The sequence below is a fragment of the Ostrea edulis genome, chromosome 1, assembly GCF_947568905.1.
Source record: "Ostrea edulis chromosome 1, xbOstEdul1.1, whole genome shotgun sequence".
Classification (NCBI taxonomy): Eukaryota; Metazoa; Mollusca; class Bivalvia; order Ostreida; family Ostreidae; genus Ostrea; species Ostrea edulis.
The window spans coordinates 62,546,841-62,571,540 of record NC_079164.1 but is presented as its reverse complement, the minus strand read 5'-3'; the positions used below and the strand labels follow the sequence as shown (position 1 = coordinate 62,571,540).

The following is a 24,700-nucleotide window of genomic DNA, read 5'->3' as shown; positions in this document are numbered from 1 at the left end:
GTAATGTTTTAATTTTTGACAGAAAAGTTTAGTAGTGAATTACATCCTGAATATAAGGCATATAACACCACCCCCCCTCCCCCCCCCCCCCCCCCCCCCCCCCCCCAGTCAGCTTAAACAGTTATGTAGTGATTATCAGGGTTTTTTTCTAAATTATCTGTTTTTATTATGGTGTTCATAGAACATAGTATACTACCTTGATATGGGACAAGGAAAATTCTTTCCACATGGATTTCTCTTCGTCCTCACTAACAAGTCCATAACTCTGTCTCCGCGAACCCTTCCCTACCGGGCTGATTCCAAACGTATTGTTGTTAGTGATCATACTGAAAACGCCCATTTACTGCACCTCCTCATAGTGTTATGTACTTCACACAGTACATGTTTTGTATCCAACACATTATCACTACCTAGGGTACTTAAAATTTCTTGCACTGCATCAGGCAGCAATCATCCTTTCTTCTGCTTCATGTCTGTGAGAAATAAATAGGAATTAATGGATAATATCTGAAAAACATGAAATTGTGATTTATTTAAGACCGAGTGCAGTGAAAATGCCAGATTAACGGGCTGATCTAGAGAGGATGAAACAAGCACTGCCGTTTATGGTCCTGTAACTGAAGGAAATCAATAGTGGTAAAACTCAAATATAGAAAATTATTCATTAGCTTTACACTTGACTTTTGAAGATGGCAAATTGTTCCTGTCACTCACAAATGAATAAAAAAAAAAATGTGGAATTAAAGAGAAGAATGGCCTCACCTTTAATATAAAGAATGAGTTATTGTAAAACAATATATTGTGTTGTAAATTCTTCTGATAAACAATATTGTAAAACAAAACAATCCCCGCTTTAAATAACATCTTCACATTAACTTGTTCTACCAAAAAGACACGTGTTATATTACCCATCAAGTGCAGTAATTTAACCTTCCTTTCACCATAAATGCTAGAATGAAATTAAGGGTTCAGTCAATATAAGATATGATTAAAGGTAGGAAAATCTGGCCGTCCTAACCCTAAGGAAATCTAAACATGAAACATCGTACTGTTCTTAACCTGTTATGCTGCTCCCATCAAGTTAATAGGACACTCATTAAAATAATATCCCCTAGCAAGGCTCCTGTGTAAACTCTGTGTTGTAATGAATTGACGAAATCTTCCCTAGATTGAAGACTGGCCCATTTATAGGGGAGGTCATCTTCGCCCTTGTTTTCATTCATTGCTATAAATTATTCATAATTTGCTAAATGTCATGTTGTATGAATGTATTTTCTCCAATAAGTTGATAATTATGAATATCAACTACTTGTCAGGAACACAGTGACTGCCTGCATCAGGACTCGTGATGATGGTACTTGAATGTATACACATGTAAATTACATTAGCTCAATGAACCCATGATTGTGAACAGTCTGTAGAGGACATTTGACTTGGGGTGCACTAATTTTACAATGGTGTTTGTAATGCATCATGTTTTGGTCTGTTCAATGTTCTTTATTAGAGATTCCATACCGAATTAGAAATATTATAGAAGATCAGAAGATCTTACATGTAATGAAAATAAAATTCAAGAATAAATCATACAACAGCCTGATAACAAACGGGTTGTAACATAAAAGGTGAAGGTTAGAATATTATACACAGGGGGGTTGACTTTTAATAAGTTAATGTGACCATTGACATCATATTATCGATGTGCATTAGCAGTCTGTGACCATGGTGATTAATGATTAAAAAATTGTATTACTGTAATGGAAACTGGATATTCATTTAGACACAAGTAGTGAGATGTTTAAAAGACTGATTTTTAACGTTTTTTTAAATACAGAACGATCTATTAAACGCAATAATAGATCATTTGACCGTAGTGCAGCGCCTGTAACACAAGTTATAAAAGTAATTCTCTTGTGGAGGGAATTATAATTTGGTGTTTTATTGACTTTTCTTTTATTTTACTGTCTATTGTATATTACAATCTCGGAGGTTAGGGGGGTAGTATATTTAGAAATACTACAGTCCAAAACGATATCACGAGGTAATCCAAACCTTACATGCATGACAATCAAATCATATAAATTCCTTTATCCCAGTGTGCTTCCTCTGGAAGCCAAGAACTTGTAACATCCCAATGCGAACGTTTTTTGATGATATTTGGCCTGGGGATTCACGATTCATTGAAAACGTAACATTATTTCACAAAATCCATTCATCTTGATGACATGCAGAAAATGTCACGACCATCAAAATAAAACCTGTTTAAATATCACAATTTTACACAACTTACCAACACATCATGTGCATCGCTTCGCTTCATAATTAATGAAATCCATCAAACAACTTGCGTATCAGCATGTAAATTCCCAGGTGTCGTAAACACGAATTATCGGCCGTGAAGATAAAATCCCCTCTTGGGGCAATCGACAAATAGAAATATTAGAAATTGACCAGATATACTTACAATCCTAGAAATTGATGCAGGTTACATCAGTCTAACAGACTGGAATATAATCCTATATAATCAGCTGCTTTGACATGAAATCGAATGACGTGCATTTCTGACTATACAGGTGCACAAATATCTTCTGGGTACTTTTATACAGGCCGTCATCAATATTATGGGATTGTAAAACTCAGGACGCGTGTTTTACCTATGTACGTACAAATTATATACTCACAAGGCTCGTAATTCAGGCGCCCTGACAGATAGCAAGTTGTATTTTAGACTATTTAAATATACAATGTACGACCTTGTTTTATCCTTATTTAAATAATTAATGGGGAGACTCTTGTATTCCTAACGTATAACTGGAATTCTTTGAAAATGTCATTCTGGACCCGCAGAGACGGAAGTATTTAAGAGAACTTGCATACGGAGGCCAGATAACTTTTATCTAGATTTACTATGTACTGCATAAAGTAATTACAACATTAATTCTGATTAATTCTGGGTACTTATCTCTATCAGTACTAATCATTATTGTAACGGGGTCTCTCTCTCTCTCTCTCTCTCTCTCTCTCTCTGACCCAGCTTCATCCGAGCTCTTAGAAGTTTTGATTTGAAATACATTAGCCATTGTCGAACTATATGTGCAGTGCTTCTCACTTCCCTTCTTTAATCTTTTTTTTTTAAAATTAACAATCATAATTGTTACATTTTATTTTTCATATCACACTGTTAAATTTCCATGGAGTATCTAACCTAGAGTTATAAAGTTATTCTTTTACGCGGGTATAGAAAATGACGTTTGATTTCTACTGATGTCTGGTTGTGATATGAAAATCCACGAATTTAAAAAAAACTTAAACAAATAAGATATATATACATGTATATATATATATATTTTTTTTTTTTTAAAGAAACTTTGAGTCCGACATGGCCTCTTACTTAATCTCACGCTGTAATTAAAGCACATTGGATATAATAATGTTCACTAAAAAAGATTAAAGATTCCTCCAATTTATACGTATATGTACACCATCATAACCAATCTTACCTGAATACCTTTGCGCGTGTGTCTCCCGATACGTTCGTTTCTGTACAAGTCGCCAGGTTCTCCCGGCGCACCTGTTGAGGAAGCCGATAATACTTATCCATAGACACTTGTCAACATTGTATCAAATTCAAATTAAGCAGATAAAATTAGCTTTAGTCCACTTATGTGGGATTTCTTATTGACACGATGTTTTGGCCATTTGGCTCTTACGCATGTCTTAGGGCATGAGATTCCTGGAGGAAGAGTGTAAAATCATGTCCATGTTTTCCATTATATAGATATGGGATGCCGGTGGCTTTCAGCAAAACAACATCTACAACACACACACACACACACACCTTGTTATATGTCATACAAAAATGGTGATTTTTTTGCTGGTTTTATATTCATTAAATACTTGCAAAATTTTGTGCACGCCTCGATTACACCATTTGTTGAATGTGCTGACATCATAATGCTTCAGATCGGTAAAGTTGGCTACTAGTAACCAGCTACTAGTAACTGGCTACTTACAAAGAGAAAAGTTGGCTACTAGTAGCCAGCTACTTGAACCAGGAAAAGTTAGCTACTAGTAGCCAGTTACTAGTAGCCAGCTACTAAAAGTATGAAAAGTTAGCTACTCGTAGCCAGCTACTACAAAATATAAAAGTTATAATTACTGATAGCTCGCTACCAGATAAAAGTTAATGAGTTTGAAAATTATTATCTATCAGATTTATTTCTAAAGAGGACGAGGAGTCGTATGAAATTTCATGCTCAATTATCCCCAATTACATAACATTGCAATGCAAAATATGAATAAACTTTTTCAACTGAGTGTTTACTTTAAAAGTGATACGGATTGAATTCAGACCTTCAATCATTTGATATACCATCCATTTTGAGATATCTGCTACTTTTACAATTTGATTCGAGTTACCCTGAAATTTCAACATAAGTGTGAATACCGTAAGAAACTTTATGTTTGACTTTATGTTTGTATTAGATATCTGACGAATTTACGACTATACATATGGCAAGAAGTGATAGATGGTGTTTTGGTACTCCACGAATTTTCAGATATCGCTCTTTAGGAAATCAGTTACTTATGCATTTTGATTATCGGTACAATGAAATTTCAAGATCCGTGTGAATACCTTAAGGAACTCCGTGTTTATATCATAAATTTAACTAACTTACAACGATACGTATGGCAAGTAGTGATATTGGGTATCGTGATATGTCATCAATTTTCAGATATCACGCTTAAGGAAGTCAGCTACATATACCTTTTGATGGCAGGTAAACTGAAATTTCAAGTTTTTCGCAAATATCTTAAGGAACTCTGAGTTTGTATTAGATATCTGACGAATTTACAATTATCAAAGTGAAGAAGAGTGATATTAGGTATCTTGACATGCCATAAATTTCCACATATCACGCTTAAGGAAGTCAGCTACTTATACCTTTTGATTCCTGGTATCCTGAAATTTCACGTTTTTCATAAATATCTTAAAGAACCCTGTGCTTGTATTAGATATCTGACGAGTTTACAACTATCCATGTGAAGTGGAGTGGTACTAGGTATCTTGATATGCCATAAATTTCTAGATATCACGCTTAAGGAAGTCAGCTACTTATACCTTTTGATTCCTGGTAACCTGAAATTTCAAGTTTTTCATAAATATCTTAAAGAACTCCTTGTTTGTATTAGATATCTGACAAATTTACAACTATCCATGTAAAGTGGAATGGTATTAGATATCTTGATATGCCATCAATTTTCAGATATCACCCTTAAGGAAGTCAGCTACTTATACCTTTTGATTACAGGTAACCTGAAATTTCAAGTTTTCAACAATAATTTAAGGAACTCTGAGTTTGTATTAGATATCTGACTAATTTACAACTATCCATATGAAGTGGAGTGGTATTAGGTATCTTAATATGCCATCAATTTTCAAATATCACCCTTGAGGAAGTTAGCTACTTATACTTTTTGATTCTAAGTAACCTGAAATTTGAAGTTTTCCGTAAATATCTTGAGGATCTCTTCGTTTGTATTAGATATCTGACTAACTTACAACCACCCACGTGAAGAAGAGTGATATTAGGTATCTTGATACCTATTATCATACCTCTTCACGTGGATAGTAGTTTACAGTCAGATATCTAACAGTTCCTTAAGCTATATACAAAACACTTTAAATTTCAAGATGTCTGGAATCAAAAGGTATAAGTAGCTGACTTCGTCGAACGTGATATCTCAAAATTGATTGCATATCAAGACAGTTCATATAAAGCTCTGTAATATCGGCAAAGATAAATTAGTCAAGTATCTAACATATCTATCTGACAATTGATGGCATTTCAAGATACCTAATACCACTCCTCTTCAGGTTGAAAGTAGATAATTAGTCTGATATCTAATACAAACACACAGTTCCTTAAAAGACATCTACAAAACGTTTGAAATTTCAGGTAACCAGGAATCAAAAGGTCTAAGTAGCTAACTTCCTTAAGCGTGATATCTGAAAATTGATATCATAATAAGATACTTAATATCACTCCTTGTCATATGTGAGATGGTAAATTAGTGATATATCTAATACAAACGCAGAGTTCCTTAAGATATGTACGGAAAACTTGAAATTTCAGTCTACCTAGAATCAAATGGTATAAGTAGCTGACTTCCTTAAACGTGATATTAGAAAATTGATGGCATATCAAAATACCTAATATCACATCTTGTCATGTGTGCATTGGTAAATTAATCAAATATCTAAAACAAACACGGAGCTCCTTAAAATATTTTCTAAAAACTTGAAATTTCAGGTTACCTGCAATCAAAATGTACAAGTAGCTGACTTCATTAAGCGTGATATCTCAAAATTGTTGGCATATGAAGATACCTAATATCACACCTCTTCACGTGTATAGTTGTAAATTAGTCAGATATCTAATACAAATACAGAGTTCTTTAAGATATTTATGAAAAACTTGAAATTTGAGTTTACCTGCAATCAAAAGGTATAAGTAGCTGACTTCCTTAAGCGTGATATCTAAAAATTGATGGTATATCAAGACACCTAATATCAGTCTTCTTCACGTGGTTAATTGTAAATTAGTCAGATTTCTAGTACAAACACAGAGTTCCTTGAGAAATTTATGAAAATCTTGAAATTTCAGGTTACCTGCAATCAAAAGGTATAAGTAGCCCACTTCCTTAAGGGTGATATCTGAAAATTGATGGCATATCAAGATACCTAGTACCACTCCACTTCACATGGATAGTTGTAAACTAGTCAGATATCTAATACAAGCACAGAGTTCTTTAAGATATTTATGAAAAACTTGAAATTTCAGGCTACCTAGAGTCAAAAGGTATAAGTAGCTGACTTCGTTAAACCTGATATCTGAAAATTGATGGCATATCAAGATACCTAATATCACATCTTGTCATGTGTGCATTGGTAAATTAATCAGATATCTAAAACAAACAAGGATCTCCTTAAACTATCTTCTAACAACTTTAAATTTGAGTTTACCTGCAATCAAAAGGTATAAGTAGCTGACTTCCTTAAGCGTGATATCTAAAATTTGATGGCATATTAAGATACTAAATATCACTCCACTTCACATGGATAGTTGTAAACTAGTCAGATATCTAATACAAGCACATAGTTCTATAAGATATTTATGAAAAACGTGAAATTTCAGGATACCAGGAATCAAAAGGCATAAGTAGCTGACTTCCTTAAGCGTGATATCTGGAAATTTATGGCATGTCAAGATACCTAATATCACTCTTCTTCACTTTGATAATTGTAAATTCGTCAGATATCTAATACAAACTCAGAGTTCATTAAAATATTGGTAGAAAACTTGAAATTTCAGGTTACCTGTAATCAAAAGGTATAAGTAGCTGACTTCGTTAAGTATGATATCCGAAAATTGTTGGCATATCAAGATATCTAATATCACACCACTTCACTTGGGTAGTTGTAAATTAGTCAGATATCTAATACAAATACAGAGTTCCTTAAGATATTTGCGAAAACTTGAAATTTCAGTTTACCTGCAATCAAAAGGTATATGTAGTTGACTTCCTTAAGAGTGATATCTGAAAATTGATGGCATATCAAGATACCTAGTACCACTCCACTTCACATGGATAGTTGTAAACTAGTTAGATATCTAATACAAGCACAGGGTTCTTTAAGATATTTATGAAAAACTTGAAATTTCAGGATACCAGGAATCAAAAGGTATAAGTAGCTGACTTCCTTAAGGGTGATATCTGAAAATTGATGGCATATCAAGATATCTAATACCCTTCCACTTTACATGGATAGTTGTAAATTTGTCAGATATCTAATACAAACAAGGAGTTCTTTAAGATATTTATGAAAAACTTGAAATTTCAGGTTACCAGGAATCAAAAGGTATAAGTAGCTGACTTCCTTAAGCGTGATATCTAGAAATTTATGGCATATCAAGATACCTAGTACCACTCCACTTCACATGGACAGTTGTAAACTAATCAGATATCTAAAACAAACACAGAGTTCTTTAAGATATTTATGAAAACTTGAAATTTCAGGTTACCAGGAATCAAAAGGTATAAGTAGCTGACTTCCTTAAGGGTGATATCTGAAAATTGATGGCATGTCAAGATACCTAATATCACTCTTCTTCACTTTGATAATTGTAAATTCGTCAGATATCTAATACAAACTCAGAGTTCCTTAAGATATTTGCGAAAAACTTGAAATTTCAGTTTACCTGCCATCAAAAGGTATAAGTAGCTGACTTCCTTAAGCGTGATATCTGAAAATTGATGACATATCGCGATACCCAATATCACTACTTGCCATACGTATCGTTGTAAGTTAGTTAAATTTATGATATAAACACGGAGTTCCTTAAGGTATTCACACGGATCTTGAAATTTCATTGTACCGATAATCAAAATGTATAAGTAACTGATTTCCTAAAGAGCGATATCTGAAAATTCGTGGAGTACCAAAACACCATCTATCACTTCTTGCCATATGTATAGTCGTAAATTCGTCAGATATCTAATACAAACATAAAGTCAAACATAAAGTTTCTTACGGTATTCACACTTATGTTGAAATTTCAGGGTAACTCGAATCAAATTGTAAAAGTAGCAGATATCTCAAAATGGATGGTATATCAAATGATTGAAGGTCTGAATTCAATCCGTATCACTTTTAAAGTAAACACTCAGTTGAAAAAGTTTATTCGTATTTTGCATTGCAATGCTATGTAATTGGGGATAATTGAGCATGAAATTTCATACGACTCCTCGTCCTCTTTAGAAATAAATCTGATAGATAATAATTTTCAAACTCATTAACTTTTATCTGGTAGCGAGCTATCAGTAATTATAACTTTTATATTTTGTAGTAGCTGGCTACGAGTAGCTAACTTTTCATACTTTTAGTAGCTGGCTACTAGTAACTGGTTACTAGTAGCTAACTTTTCCTGGTTCAAGTAGCTGGCTACTAGTAGCCAACTTTTCTCTTTTTAAGTAGCCAGTTACTAGTAGCTGGTTACTAGTAGCCAACTTTACCGATCTTAATGCTTCACGGTATTTAGAGTGAGAATGAGGACAATCTAGAGGTATAACAGTTGGAAAACAAATTTTTAATCCATTTAAGAACACCACGAACATACATAATACACATCAGAACACCATCAACATACACAATACACATCAGAACACCATCAACATACATAATACACATCAGAACACCATCAACATACATAATACATATCAGAACACCATCAACATACATAATACACATCAGAACACCATCAACATACATAATACGTTTGCAAAATGCCAAAAAATCCTTTAAAATCAATTTTCTATCTTCATAATTTTCAGAATGTCTATCTTTTAAATCCCAAAAAGCTGAGAATGCGATCCCTCCATGTTCTCCGCGGTCTCACCACACGGGGTTCTTCCGCAGGAGAAAGTCCCGTGATGCACAGGAAACTATACGGTAAAGGCCTTGGTTTCAAGGGCTTGGTCTTCGCTTCTTCGTTTTTGGTGGAATCCTGGGTATCGGGTGCAAGTTTAAAGCTTTCTATACTGGATAGAAACAGTTTTCGGGGAATAAACTTTGGTATTTTCCCTGTTTCTAATGCCGCAAGCTCCCCAGGTTTGACCAGTTCACTTTTGACCGGCTGGGTTTTCTGTTTTAATTCTTGTAATTCAACAGGTTTCTGTAGACACTCATTTTTCATTTCCTGACTCGCATCTGAAGTGTTCACGTGTTTTGTTTCTATCATTACACTGCCGTCATCCTGATGTAGTTTCTGGGCTGTTATATCTTGGAGAACTATTGCACATGCCTCTTCGACAATGCTCAGGATATATGCTGCAACATCCTCTGTTTTTATACCAAGTTCTTCGCCTCTGATCTCAGGAACAGAATGTTTGATTTGTCCGTTTTCTGCGTTCAGAGAGCTCTCAACAGTTGTCTTGTCTTGTGACTCTTTCTCCAGCACTGTCTCTCCAGTTTCCATGCTTGCCTCAAACACATTTCTTTTCTTTATTTTCTTTGGTTTGTGTAACTGCATGAAGTATTCATCGTCAGCCCATGACGGCAGGAATGAAGAAACATTTGCATTTGCAGCTTTTAAAGCTTCAATTTTCGAGATGGTGTCCTTAACCTGCTTATAGGGTACAAAATCATTTTTCAAATCCTTGTCGTCTGCCATAGAACGGAAAACTTGTCCAGAAATCATCTTCTTTTGATTTTCCATTCGCTTTACTCTTATCTAATGTATCGCCTCCAAGCAAACGCACAGTATGTTTATGTTTAGTCTCAAGGGAGAATATGTTACGTCGTACACTTTATGACGTGCTGTACATTGTGACGTAATAATTCGGTGACGTTTAGAAATCAGATATATTCTTTGAAAGAAGAGCATACACTTTCACTCCTTTTTTGCCCTGCTTTTCACTCACAAAGCACATTCTTAGTGTTATTTGTAATTACAGTAAATGCTTTAATATCAACCATTCTAATTTTTCATTTCATGAAAATATGAAAATAAATTCTTGAATTAAATTAATGACCTTTGGGATAAAAAAAAAAAAAAAAAAAGAGCACTAGATACTAAAGCAGCACCCATATCACATGAGCTTTCACCTCAGATAAGCTTTTTTTTTTTAAAAACTAGGGTGAAGGGTTTGTTCACGAACTCCCCATAGTTATTGATCAATTTTCGTAAGATATAAAGTATTCATATGAATATTTAATTTGTTATAGGACTTGAAAATTTATTGTGAAGGGGAAATTGGGCATATAGTTAAGGGTTCTATCTAAAATCGCATTTAATTTAAATAACCAAAACAAATGTTCAATAAAATTATTATCTTTTTCCATGTATGAGAATACGAAAACCAATACAAAGTTTGCAAATGGTCTCAGTAAAGCATTTAAGAGATGTTTTTGTTTGTTGTCTGTGTTCGTATCTATGAAAACGATAAAGGATCTCTTCATGCCAAATATTCAACAGAACGATTAGAAATTATTCAAACTGCCAAAAATTAAGTCAATAAAATTTCTGGTTTCTAGACGATTATTTTACGAGGACTATTGGCTATTAAGACTGTTAGTTGTCGTAAAGAAGACGAGAAAATGTTCATTTCATGCGTCAAACAAATGAATAAGCAATGATATCTTAACGTGATTTTTATTTATCGTTTTATAATACATGTAGCTAGTCTAATTGTAAAACAACGGGTATTCAAAATTTCATAGCTAAATCGCATTCTCTCGCCAGAGGGCGCGTTACGCAAGCTTCACATACACACGGAACTCTGGGTAGAGAATGAGCTAAATCGGTGTAAAAATTGAGCGAAAAGACCGGTCAGGCTAGGTACAAATTTTATCGAGAATAAAGATGTACAATGGGCAGGTTCAGGGATTGAAATTAGGGGGCGCCATTACAGAGAAAATTGGACATTTTTGAAATTTCAATCTCTAAGGTGGTTCCTTACCTTCTTTTTAAAATAGTAGTAGTGCAGTGGAAATATAATCATCAGATTAACCGATGAATTGAAATAAAGGATTAACAATTGTCCCCTTACCCCCAAAAACTTAGGATTTAAAGGTTTGATTTCATTTCTCAATTTTCCAAGATAAGAATTGTCAGACAATTGTCCCCCTACAATAAACGATGCGATGCAACGTGCCTGATTACAGTGTATATTTATATCATATGATCTTTCCGGGTGTCTGCTGTTGTTTTTATAGATTACTTCTAAAATTCTCGGGATTCATTGTATTACAACTTGGACAGAAATAATCATTGAATACGGCTGTAACCCCCTCCCGCTTTTCCCAACGCTACCATATGACGAAAATCTTGACAAAATTTTACGATACTCAATGTAATGATCAAGTTTGACATCAGTTCTCGTGCAATCCGTGTACGTACAGATTGATGGCGTGGCACACCCCGCATTTTCTGTCTTCTAGTAACTGTTCTAGAATGCCTCACTTTGCGGAATGTATAGTGCAAAAGTCTCGATATTTAAAATTCTTCTCGGAAGTTTTACATATACCATGGTGTTTTTTTTTTATCGTGGTCATAATAACTCTTGTCAAAAAAATTAAATAAAGAAAAAGAAAGAGATAATATAAATGACGTCATTCTTTATCATTTAGAAAACACTCCTCTCCCGCAAAAACGCATGCGTCTTCTCCAATTTTATATCATAGAATGTTCGTGCCGGCCCATAATCAATATACAATTTGGATATCACACACACCCGCACACACACACCTTGTTATATGTCATACAAAAATGGTGATTTTTTTGCTGGTTCATTCATTCTTCATTTAATACTTGGAAAATTTTGTTTTGTGCACGCCTCGAATACACCATTTGTTAACTGAATGTGCTAATGTCATTTAATGCTTCACAGTATTTAGAGTGAGAATGAGGACAATCTAGAGGTATAACAGTTGGAAAACAAATTTAATCCATTTAAGAACACCATGAACATACATAATACATATCAGAACACCATCAACATACATAATACACATCAGAACACCATCAACATACATAATATATATCAGAACACCATCAACATACATAATACGTATGCAAAATGCCAAAAAATCCTTTAAAATCAATTTTCTATCTTCATAATTTTCAGAATGTCTATCTTTTAAATCCCAAAAAGCTGAGAATGCGATCCCTCCATGTTCTCCGCGGTCTCACCACACGGGGTTCTTCCGCAGGAGAAAGTCCCGTGATGCACAGGAAACTATACGGTAAAGGCCTTGGTTTCATGGGCTTGGTCTTCGCTTCTTCGTTTTTGGTGGAATCCTGGGTATCGGGTGCAAGTTTAAAGCTTTCTATACTGGATAGAAACAGTTTTCGGGGAATAAACTTTGGTATTTTCCCTGTTTTTAATGCCGCAAGCTCCCCAGGTTTGACCAGTTCACTTTTGACCGGCTGGGTTTTCTGTTTTAATTCTTGTAATTCAACAGGTTTCTGTAGACACTCATTTTTCATTTCCTGACTCGCATCTGAAGTGTTCACATGTTTTGTTTCTATCATTACACTGCCGTCATCCTGATGTAGTTTCTGGGCTGTTATATCTTGGAGAACTATTGCACATGCCTCTTCGACAATGCTCAGGATATATACTGCAACATCCTCTGTTTTTATACCAAGTTCTTCGCCACTGATCTCAGGAACAGAATGTTTGATTTGTCCGTTTTCTGCGTTCAGAGAGCTCTCAACAGTTGTCTTGTCTTGTGACTCTTTCTCCAGCACTGTCTCTCCAGTTTCCATGCTTGCCTCAAACACATTTCTTTTCTTTATTTTCTTTGGTTTGTGTAACTGCATGAAGTATTCATCGTCAGCCCATGACGGCAGGAATGAAGAAACATTTGCATTTGCAGCTTTTAAAGCTTCAATTTTCGAGATGGTGTCCTTAACCTGCTTATAGGGTACAAAATCATTTTTCAAATCCTTGTCGTCTGCCATAGAACGGAAAACTTGTCCAGAAATCATCTTCTTTTGATTTTCCATTCGCTTTACTCTTATCTAATGTATCGCCTCCAAGCAAACGCACAGTATGTTTATGTTTAGTCTCAAGGGAGAATATGTTACGTCGTACACTTTATGACGTGCTGTACATTGTGACGTAATAATTCGGTGACGTTTAGAAATCAGATATTCTTTGAAAGAAGAGCATACACTTTCACTCCTTTCTTGCCCTGCTTTTCACTCACAAAGCACATTCTTAGTGTTATTTGTAATTTCAGTAAATGCTTTAATATCAACCATTCTAATTTTTCATTTCATGAAAATATGAAAATAAATTCTTGAATTAAATTAATGACCTTTGGGATAAAAAAAAAAAAAAAAAAAAAAGAGCACTAAATACTAAAGCAGCACCCATATCGCATCATGAGCTTTCACCTCAGATAAACTTTTTTAAAAAAAACAACCTAGGGTGAAGGGTTTGTTCACGATTATTGATCAATTTTCGTAAGATATAAAGTATTCATATGAATATTTCATTTGAAAGTTTGTGTTAAGGGTTCTATCTAAAATCGCATTTAATTTACTGCTAGGTGAAAATAACAAAAACAAATGTTCAATAAAATTATTTTCTCTCATCTCTACGTATGCAAGATACAGATATTCTATGAAAGAAAGGCATGAAAGATATTTCGACCTTTCATATCACGTGACGTTTATCTTGCATCATATCCAATGACGTAATAATCTATACACAACTAGCCCGCAACTTACCTCGATTAACGAACACTGGCGTCCGCAAAGCTCTTGTACAAAAAATGACAGATTGTAATGTCCCTGATAATCTCCAGGTGTATGTGACCGGACACAAAAAATACACATTCCTTGAACAACTACCGCACACTTAGTTAGAATAATCTAACTGTGTCTCGGGACAGGCCCTCACCACAGTTAGAATACCTCCCATATACCCATAATGTAGCAGAAAATTGCGGGATCGCTCCAAAACGATTTTAAACTTATCAAAGAATAAACGCGTACATTTAAAGTTAAATTTATATACAACTAACCTCATTGGTAATTTGTAAGTCCTTAACACTGTAAAAATTCGTATAATAATATTGTAAACTCAACACTTTGAAATGTCACTTTTCTCGATTCGAACTGACTGCCATTTTACCGGAAACTGCCATCGGAACACCCTGCTGTTTTCGAAAAACGAACGCTTACCTAATTTGCAAATAAGAACGGCCCACTACCATATAAGGCATTGGTGGAAAAAAAAAACCGGTTTATACACATGACGTGGAGACAGAAAGTTGACGATCTGCTGCGTCTTTACCCCTTTACCCCATAGTCTTTCTGTAAAAGATCTTTCACAGTTCTGTCAATCCTAACCAATTTAGAAGTCAGACTTGTCTTGTTTCCAGGTTTTTTGGAACATGAAAAAGTTTTTCCACAGCTTATGCAATTGTTGGATTCCATTTTGATTATGAGATCATATAAACCATTAAAGGAAATTAGGAATGTTGATGGCTTCATCCGTACCCGCCATTTTCTGAAGCATCCACTGTTTTCCCATAATTCCTGCATGCCTCAGTGCACTCTGGTTAATTTTCTTTATCAATGAAATCAAATTTCAGCAAAAGTTTATATAGGGAGAATGTTACTTCAATCCCATGTTACAATATTTAGTTAACATATATTTCTCGATTTCTAACGTTTATTTCAAACTTTAAATTCATTTTCATGTCAAATAACGAAGTAGTAAAGAGCGTAGTAGCATTTTCCGTAAAAGGCTATATCTCCATATTTGGAACGTCATTAATATTCAGTATTTCACGCTGTGCGCATACGCAATGACAAGTTCCGGTAAAATGGAAGGTGTTAGTAGCGAAATTCAAACTCGTGGGTTTACATTCTCAAATTCAACTAATTAAAATGGATTTAACGGCAAGTGGGTCGTTAAGGTAACTTTCCAAATGCATATGAGTGATGTGTTACATAATTTTACCGAAACATGCACTGTGTGCAATTTTCATTTTGCTACATTGCAAGTATATAGGACGCATTCTATCGTTAAATCGGGTCCGTAGGACATTATCATTTTAACGATAGAACATTCTATCTACCGCACACTCAACAACAGTCACAAATTCCTCATATCGAAAATGTCATCGGATCCGGTGCATTATGCCAGTTCACAGAAACCCAGCCCACACGGTCTACTAGTTCTAGGCCTACCTCCACATTCTCTGCCAACGTCTACTGTCCCTATATATGTGTCTCAGGTGAAACAAGTGCCTCCAATGTCCATGAGACTCGTGAAAAACGAAGGTCTATCCATGCCCATATCCACCAACAAAAACCACTTGGAATCTCTCTTCACACACGTCATTAAATAACTGCTCAATTAATATCAATGCTTCTTTAAGAAGAAGGCGTGCATTTGTGGATTCAGATTCTGATTAGGTCTGTCAAAATGTTTCGCGCTGATGGACTGCCGAGTGACGTCACGCATCACCCTGATTATTGATTTATAAATGTACGTATTATTCAAAGAGGAATAACTCTAATGCAATTCCCTTACATTACACTTGGCCGATTTTTTGTCAGCAACGTAGTTGCTAAAGGTATCACACCGGTAATTGTCCAATCAAAAATGAAATTAGTCAATTGTAGTTCCATATATTTAAAGAAATATTTTTTTCCTTGCGCGATTTTTCTCATTTCCTCTTTTTCTTTTCTCTTAATTTTTGTACCCTTGATTAGGAAATTTTGTGTAATTTGTAGAAATAACCAAGTGTATACAAAGGAACTATTTGCTGTTGGTAGCTGAGGCTACTTCCTGAGGTGCACTCCGGCTGTTTACACACATGTGAAAAACACGTGGATTTGAGAGTAGTCTTGTTTGCGGGTAATTTTTTTTCGAAAATGCCGCGTAGGGTGTTGTTTTTCTGGTGTCGGCAGACGAGATAGGTAACATAGAACGTGTGTGACTGCGTTATTCGGCATCAATTTTGTAAACTGATTTTTAATGATTTTTTTCCATCTATAGTAATATATAATGAAAATAATTACAGGTGTGATACATAAATTGAAGGTCGTATAATTCGATTCTGGTGTTATTTTTAATGTACAGCGAAAAATTAATTGGAAAATTCTCAAAATGACATCGCTAGACACAAGGAAAACGGGAAAAACTCTAGAAATATGAGAGAAAAATACTGTCGTGTGAGTTGCCATGAAATATTAATGTGATTCCACGCTCGGGGTTGCAAAAAAGCGATCAAAGCCTCGGGTTTTACAGCTTTTTTGCAACCCTCGGGTGGAATCAACTTATATTTCATGGTTACTCATAAGAGAGTCTTATAATCTTTTTCCATGTATGAGAATACGTGAACTAATACAAAGTCTGCAAATGGTCTCAGTAAAGCATATAAGAGATGTTTTTGTTTGTTGTCTGTGTTCGTATCCATGAAAATGCTAAAGGATCTCTTCATGCCAAATATTCAACAGAACGATTAGAAATTATTCAAAGTGTCCATAAAATTTCTGGCTTCTAGACGATTATTTTATGATGACTATTTGAAAGACTGTTAGTTGTCGTAAAGAAGACGAGAAAATGTTCATTTCATGCGTCAAACAAATGAATAAGCAATGATATCTTAACGTGAATTTTATTTATCGTTTTATAATACAAGTATATGTAGCTATAGTCTAATTGTAAAACAACGGGTTTTCAAAATTTCATAGCTAAATCGGTGTAAAAATTGAGCGAAAAGACCGGTCAGGCTAGGTACAAATTTTATCGAGAATAAAGATGTACAATGGGCAGGTTCAGGGATTGAAATTAGGGGGCGCCATTACAGGGAAAATTGGACATTTTTTAATTTCAATCTCTAAGGTGGTTCCTTGCCTTCTTTTTAAAATAGTAGTAGTGTAGTGGAAATATAATCATCATATTAACCGATGAATTGAAATAAAGGATCAACAATTATCCCCTTACCCCAAAAACTTAGGATTTAAAGGTTTGATTTCATTTCTAAATTTTCCAAGATAAGAATTGTCCCCCTACAATAAACGATGCGATGCAATGTGCCTGATTATATTTATATCACATGATCTTTCCAGGTGTCTGTTGTTGTTTTTATAGATTACTTCTAAAATTCTCGGGATTCATTGTATTACAACTTGGACAGAAATAATCATTGAATACGGCTGTAACCCCCTCCCCCCTTTCCCCAAACCTACCATATGACGAAAATCTTAACAAAATTTTACGATACTCAATGTAATGATCAAGTTTGACATCAGTTCTCGTGCAATCCGTGTACGTACAGATCGATGGCGTGGGACACCCCGCATTTTCTGTCTTCTAATTATAGAATGTCTCACTGTGCGGAATGTATACTGCAAAAGTCTCGATATTTAAAATTCTTCTCGGAAGTTTTACATATACCATGGGTTTTTGGGTTTTTTTTATCGTTGTCATAATAATTCTTGTCCAAAAAAAAATTAAATAAAAAAAAGAAAGAGATAATTAAAAGACGGTCATTCTTTATCAATAAGAAAACACTCCTCTCCCGCAGAAACGCGTGCGGCGTCTCCGATTTTATATCATAGAATGTTCGTGCCGGCCCATAATCAATTTACAATTTGGATATCACACACACACACACAAACACACACACACACACACACACACACAAACACACACGTACATTTGTCTTTGTGTACGTGTAACGCGTGCCAAATGAAATCTAATCTGTTTATGAAATGGCTATCAACTGTTTTCAAATCTTCTCGCTCGAGGTCGCATATGACGTCACAGATAATGGCGCGTAAAATATCGAAGAAAATATGCATATCGCAAGATTTGAATTTCATCGCTTTCAAACTCGAAAACTACGCAAACTGTTTCATTTAAAACACATGTAAAGTAGTTTTAGGCATGAAATGAATTAATTTTGCTGAAAAAATTAAAAAGTTTAAAAACATGCAATGTGTCCTTTAACTTCCCACCTGCAACTAAACACTTTAGAAATACATTGTACTGATATTTTTGTACGAAAATTTTATATTTTGTACTCAAAACAAAATTGGAGACATTACTCCTTGAATTTTTGCTTATCAAGTGAACACCCAACAGATTGATATCCAAGTGAACACCCAACAGATTGATATCCAAGTGAACACCCAACAGATTGATATCCAAGTGAACACCCAACAGATTGATATCCAAGTGAACACCCAACAGATTGATATTCAAGTGAACACCCAACAGATTGATATCCAAGTGAACACCCAACAGATTGATATCCAAGTGAACACCCAACAGATTGATATCCAAGTGAACACCCAACAGATTGATATCCAAGCGAACACTTTTCTTTCAACGCGCGATCAATTGAACACTCTGAAACAAACGGGCAATGGCAGTTGAACACTCTAACACACACGCCGTAATGGGCAAACACACGGGCAATTACAATTGAACACTGATGCACATGGGTAATTGAGCACTCTGACACACACGGATAATTGAACACTGACACACACGGACAATTGAACACTCTGACACACACGGAAAATTGAACACTCTGACACACACGGACAGTTGAACACTCTGACACACACGGAAAATTGAACACTCTGACACACACGGACAGTTGAACACTCTGACACACACGGGGGCAATTGAACACTCGGATACACACGGTCAATCAAACACTCTGACACACGGGGACAATTAAACACTCTGACACATGGGGGCACTTAAACACTCTGACACACAGAGTCATTAAACACTCTGACACACATAGTCAATTAAACACTCTAACACACACAGACAATTGAACACTCTGACACACACGGACAGTTGAACACTCTGACACACACGGAAAATTGAACACTCTGACACACACGGAAAATTGAACACTCTGACACACACGGACAATTGAACACTCTGACACACACGGTTAATCAACACTCTGACACACACGGTCAATCAACACTCTGACACACACGGTCAATCAATACTCTAACACACACGGTCAATCAACACTCTGACACACATGGGTAATAAAACACTCTGACACACACGGGTAATAAAACACTCTGACACACACGGACAGTTGAACACTCTGACACACACGGACAGTTGAACACTCTGACACACACGGACAGTTGAACACTCTGACACACACGGACAGTTGAACACTCTGACACACACGGACAGTTGAACACTCTGACACACACGGACAGTTGAACACTCTGACACACACAGACAATTGAACACTCTGACACACACGGACAGTTGAACACTCTGACACACACGGACAATTGAACACTCTGACACACACGGACAATTGAACACTCTGACACACACGGACAATTGAACACTCTGACACACACGGACAATTGAACACTCTGACACACACGGACAATTGAACACTCTGACACACACGGTCAATCAACACTCTGACACACACGGTCAATCAACACTCTGACACACACGGTCAATCAACACTCTGACACACACGGTCAATCAATACTCTAACACACACGGTCAATCAACACTCTGACACACACGGGTAATAAAACACTCTGACACACACGGGTAATCAAACCCTCCGACACACATAGTCAATTAAACAATTTGATACACACAGTCAAGTAAAGACTCTAACTCACATGGTCTCCATGTTAACACGTTTTTGTCTTTTATTTCTAGGGTGAGTGGGTGGGTAAACGTTTTCAGGCTTTTGTTTTGTAAGTCCTGTATTGGTGTCTTTTTCAATGCATTACTCTGTATTGCAAGAAATAAAGCATTGACTATATAAGTCTCGTCCATCAGTGTTCTTGAAATTTACTAGTCCGAAAGATTTGACTGGTTAACATTTCCTCGGACCGGAAAAAAATCAGTGTGTTTCATTATTCAACTTGATAAAAATCTTGAAATGTCTAATATCACAGAAATAAATTAAATTTTCAAGAACTCTGGTCAATCAAAAACTCTGAAACACACGGTCAACCAAACATTCTGACTATGCTGTTAACAAACCACTTTGTTGCAGAAAACAACCAGGAACGACAACAACAAACCAACAACAACAAAAATCAACACCAACAAAACAAACCGAAAACCAACAACAAACAAACCTTTTAATCAAACATGACCGATATATACAGGCTACCAAACAATTAGCACGGTAGACAAACAATTAGCACGGTAGACAAACAATTAGCACGGTAGACAAACAATTAGCACGGTAGACAACCAATTAGCACGGTAGACAACCAAACAGGCGAGACAAGTATTGTATTACAGATGAACGGTCTACGTAAACAATTAGCACGGTAGACAACCAAACAGGCGAGACCAGGATTGTATTACAGATGAACGGTCTACGTAAGGGGGTAGATGTGAACTTGCACCCAAATCGTTTTTGGTTTTTTCTATTTGTAATGATTATATTTAATATTTGATTTCAATATTATATTGTTTCCTAAGATTTACTCTAAAACCAGGTACGTAGAACCGGGGGGGGGGGGGGGGGGGGGGCACTTTTTTAACAACGTTCAATTTTCCTTTGTTTTTACTTACAAACTTAGTGATTTTCAAATGTAAAGTAAAACATATTGGCTGACTGGCCCTCCAATTTTGAATAGTAAGAACTGATTAATCTAACACAAGACGAACGCTCGCCCTCCCCCCAAAATTAAGATTTTGAATTCTAAGTTAAGGCAAGGCAATATATAGGTTTCCTTTCTTTATTTGCTTGATGTCACCTCCCTCCTCATAATTAGAATGGATTTGGGGGGGGGGGGGGGGTTGATGTTTTTTATTCTTTGTCATTTTTTTCTCTCGAAAATTGAGAAGTCGGATTCTCCGATTGTTTCGAAAATTGAGTAGTCAGCTTCTCCTCCAGCTTAGTATAGGTAATTGCGAGAATAGCTTGAATATAATCACTGACATTGTCCAGTAGATTTGCCCACGCGTAAACATGTTTGCGTGATATTCACCTCGTGAAGATACCAACTAAATTTCCCTACAAGCTTTTATACATCATTGGAACCAGGGGAAACATCCTTTGATGTCTGATTGAAGTTTTGATGTAAATAATGTTGTCGTTTACAAAAATTAGTGAATGCACAGAAAGATAATTCAAATTTAGTTTTCAGTGAGAGAGACATTTTACTAGTGCGATAGGAGATCTATATACTTAACTCCCTTTTTAACCAGTTCGATTGGATACAAGGTTCTGTTACCTCAACTCATCATGAACCACACAAGACATTTTAGGCTTCATAAAACTTACTGCTGCTGCTGGGTGAGTCGAGTGGGTAAGTCTTTCCTTGTCAGTTCATAGCCTCTACACTACCAAGACTCCTACAGTGCCTCCTCGTAGGCCAATCGGCGTATGGATATGCCCTAGCACCAATCAACGGTGCCTTAGCCCAGTTATGGGGAAATAGCTCTACTGCGTTGTAGATAGCTTTGGAAAGTCAAAGGCTATGGGAATAAAATCGGACAGAAAATCCGGGCAGATGGAACTCGTGAGTATTGGTAGTGCAATCATCCATGGGAAGGACAACCCAGAAAGAAACCCAGTCAAATAGAGTGGAGGTTTGGCGCAGGGCAAACTACCCTACCCAGTAAAAAGAGCCAGTTACAGAAACAACAAGTGTCATAAATGTTAACTCTGTCTGCGAAAACTAGCCAATATACAGGCGATATGACATCTTATAGGAGATCGAATCAGAGTCTCTTACAGAAAAACTTTGTGTTGGAACATGGAATGTTTGCACAATGTATGGAACATCAAAGACAGCACAAGTTGCTGATGAAATGCAGAGATATAAGTTGGACATACTTGGAATAACTGAATGTCGATGGGTAAAGTCAGGCAAGATCAGAATAAACAGTGGTCAAACCATCTTGTACTCTGGGCAATATGTCAAACATAATGATAAGCAAAGATAAGATCAGAACACTGCTATAGAATGGGAACCAATCAATGACAGATTAGAGAAAGATTCAATTCCAAGAAATGTAAACTTACAATCCCACAGTGCTATGTGCCAACAAATGATGAAGAAAAGGTGAAAGACGATTTCTATGAACAACTTCAGATACTTGTCTCTTAAGTTCCTCAGCATGACATGCTGCTGATAATGGGTGGCATGAATGAAAAAGTGGATGCTGACAACACTGACTGCGAATAATCTATGGGCAAACATGGTTATGGAACTAAAAATGGCAATGGGGGACGCCTAATTGACCTCTGCCTCAACAACAACCAAAATGATAGGTGGCACCATGTTTCCACACAAAGACACATAAACTAACTTGGAAATCCCCAAATCGTAGGACAACTAACCAGAACGATCACATTACTGTAAACAAGAAACTGCGTAACTCTTTACAAGATGTAAAAATATTCAATGGAGCAGATGTCAACAGTGACCACTACCTGTTGAAAGCTACTATAAAACTTAAGCTTCGCAGAAATCCTCAACAACAAGAAACAACACGAAGGCTTGATGTAGGAAAATTAAAGATTCCAGACATAAAAAAGCAATTCAACCTGGAATTGAAAAACAGATTTATGGCGCTTGAAGATATCTCTGATGAGACTGAGGATATTAAAGGAAAGTAGGACACCATCAAGAAAACATATGTTGAAATAGCTGTATAAACTGTTGGTTACATAACACAAAAAAAGAACAAAGAATGGCTAACTTCTGGTACATGGGGAAAATAGGCGAAAGAAAGACATTGAAGCAAAAAATTACCAACACTAAGTCTACAAGAGTGCAAGAACAACTACAAGTTGCGTATAAATAAAAAGACAAAGAGGTAAAAAGAAGTGCTAGGAGTAACAAAAGAAGGTATGTCAACATGCTAGCCAAAGAAGCGGAACAAGCAGCTTTACATGGAGAAATGAGCACTGTATACAAGATAACAAAACAACCATGTGAGAGAACTACAACCCATCCAGCTCTTGTTAAGGACAACGAAGGTCATCCACTGTCAACAGTGCATGAAAAAGCCAAACGATAGGTTCAGTATTTCCAGGAGGTATTGAATTGTTCAGAAGTTGATGAACCAGCTAGCCCTGAACCTGCTGAGAAAGACCTAGAAATAAACATAGATCCAGTTCGTCAGTACAACCTATCATTGTGTCAAATGCTGTCTGACGTGTTTCATACCGATTGTTAAGCCGTTCTTGGCACATTGATTTTGACTACGGATAACTCCGTTTACCTGATCAGGATATAGGGCTCACGGCGGGTGTGACCGGTCGACAGGGGATGCTTACTCCTCCTAGATACCTGATTCCACCCCTGGTGGTCCATGGGCCCGTGTTTGCCCAACTATCTATTTTGTATTGCTTATAGGAGTTATGAGATTGATCACTGTTCGTTATCTTCGCCTTTCATCCACCAACCTTAGAGGACGTACAAAACTCCATCAAATCACTAAAGAATGGTAAACCTCCATACAATGACTCCATCCATGCTGAGATGCTGAAGTAAGATATTGTAAGCTTATCAAAAATACTACTGAACTTATTCTTGTACATTTGAGAAAATGAAATCTTACTACATGACTGGAGTAAAGGACTAATTGTAAAACTTTAGAAAAAAGGATATCTCCAAATCTGTGTTAACTGGAGAGGAATAACACTTCTGGAGAGGAATAACACTTCTTTCAGTCCCAAGTAAAGTTTTCTGTAGAATACTTCTGAACAGAATAGAGAAAATGGTTGACATGAAACTGAGAGAGGAACAGGCTGGATTTAGGAGAGGAGGGGGATGTATAGACCCAGATTTTTGCCATTCGTAACATTAAAGAATAGTGCATTGAATGGCGAATGCCACTATACATCAAGTTCATAGATTTCAAGAAAGCATTTGACAGTGTGCACAGGGAAACATTGTGGAAAATAGTAAGATCATATGGAATGTAATCTTATGAGGGCATTCTACTCAAACTTTGAATGCAGTGTCATTTTGGAAAATACAATATCAGATTCATTCAGTGTCAAATCAGGAGAGAGACAGGGATGTATACTATTACCTATTCTCTTTTTAATGGTCATTGATTGGATTAAAAGACAAACAACACATGACAAAAAGAGAGGTATTCAATGGACCATGTCCAG

The 24,700-nt window shown here is 36.0% G+C and overlaps 1 protein-coding gene across 1 annotated transcript in view; it reads right to left on the bottom strand.

Moving 5' to 3' along the window:
* Positions 1 to 2,642, bottom strand: part of LOC125648179 (adenylate cyclase type 2-like) — an 85,084-nt gene extending 82,442 nt beyond the window's left edge. The window contains 2 exon segments of the mRNA XM_056155996.1: positions 197 to 473; positions 2,462 to 2,642. Coding sequence (XP_056011971.1) covers positions 197 to 340 — 144 coding nt within the window. The 5' untranslated portion in view covers positions 341 to 473; positions 2,462 to 2,642.
* Between the last annotated feature and the right edge of the window lie 22,058 nt (positions 2,643 to 24,700).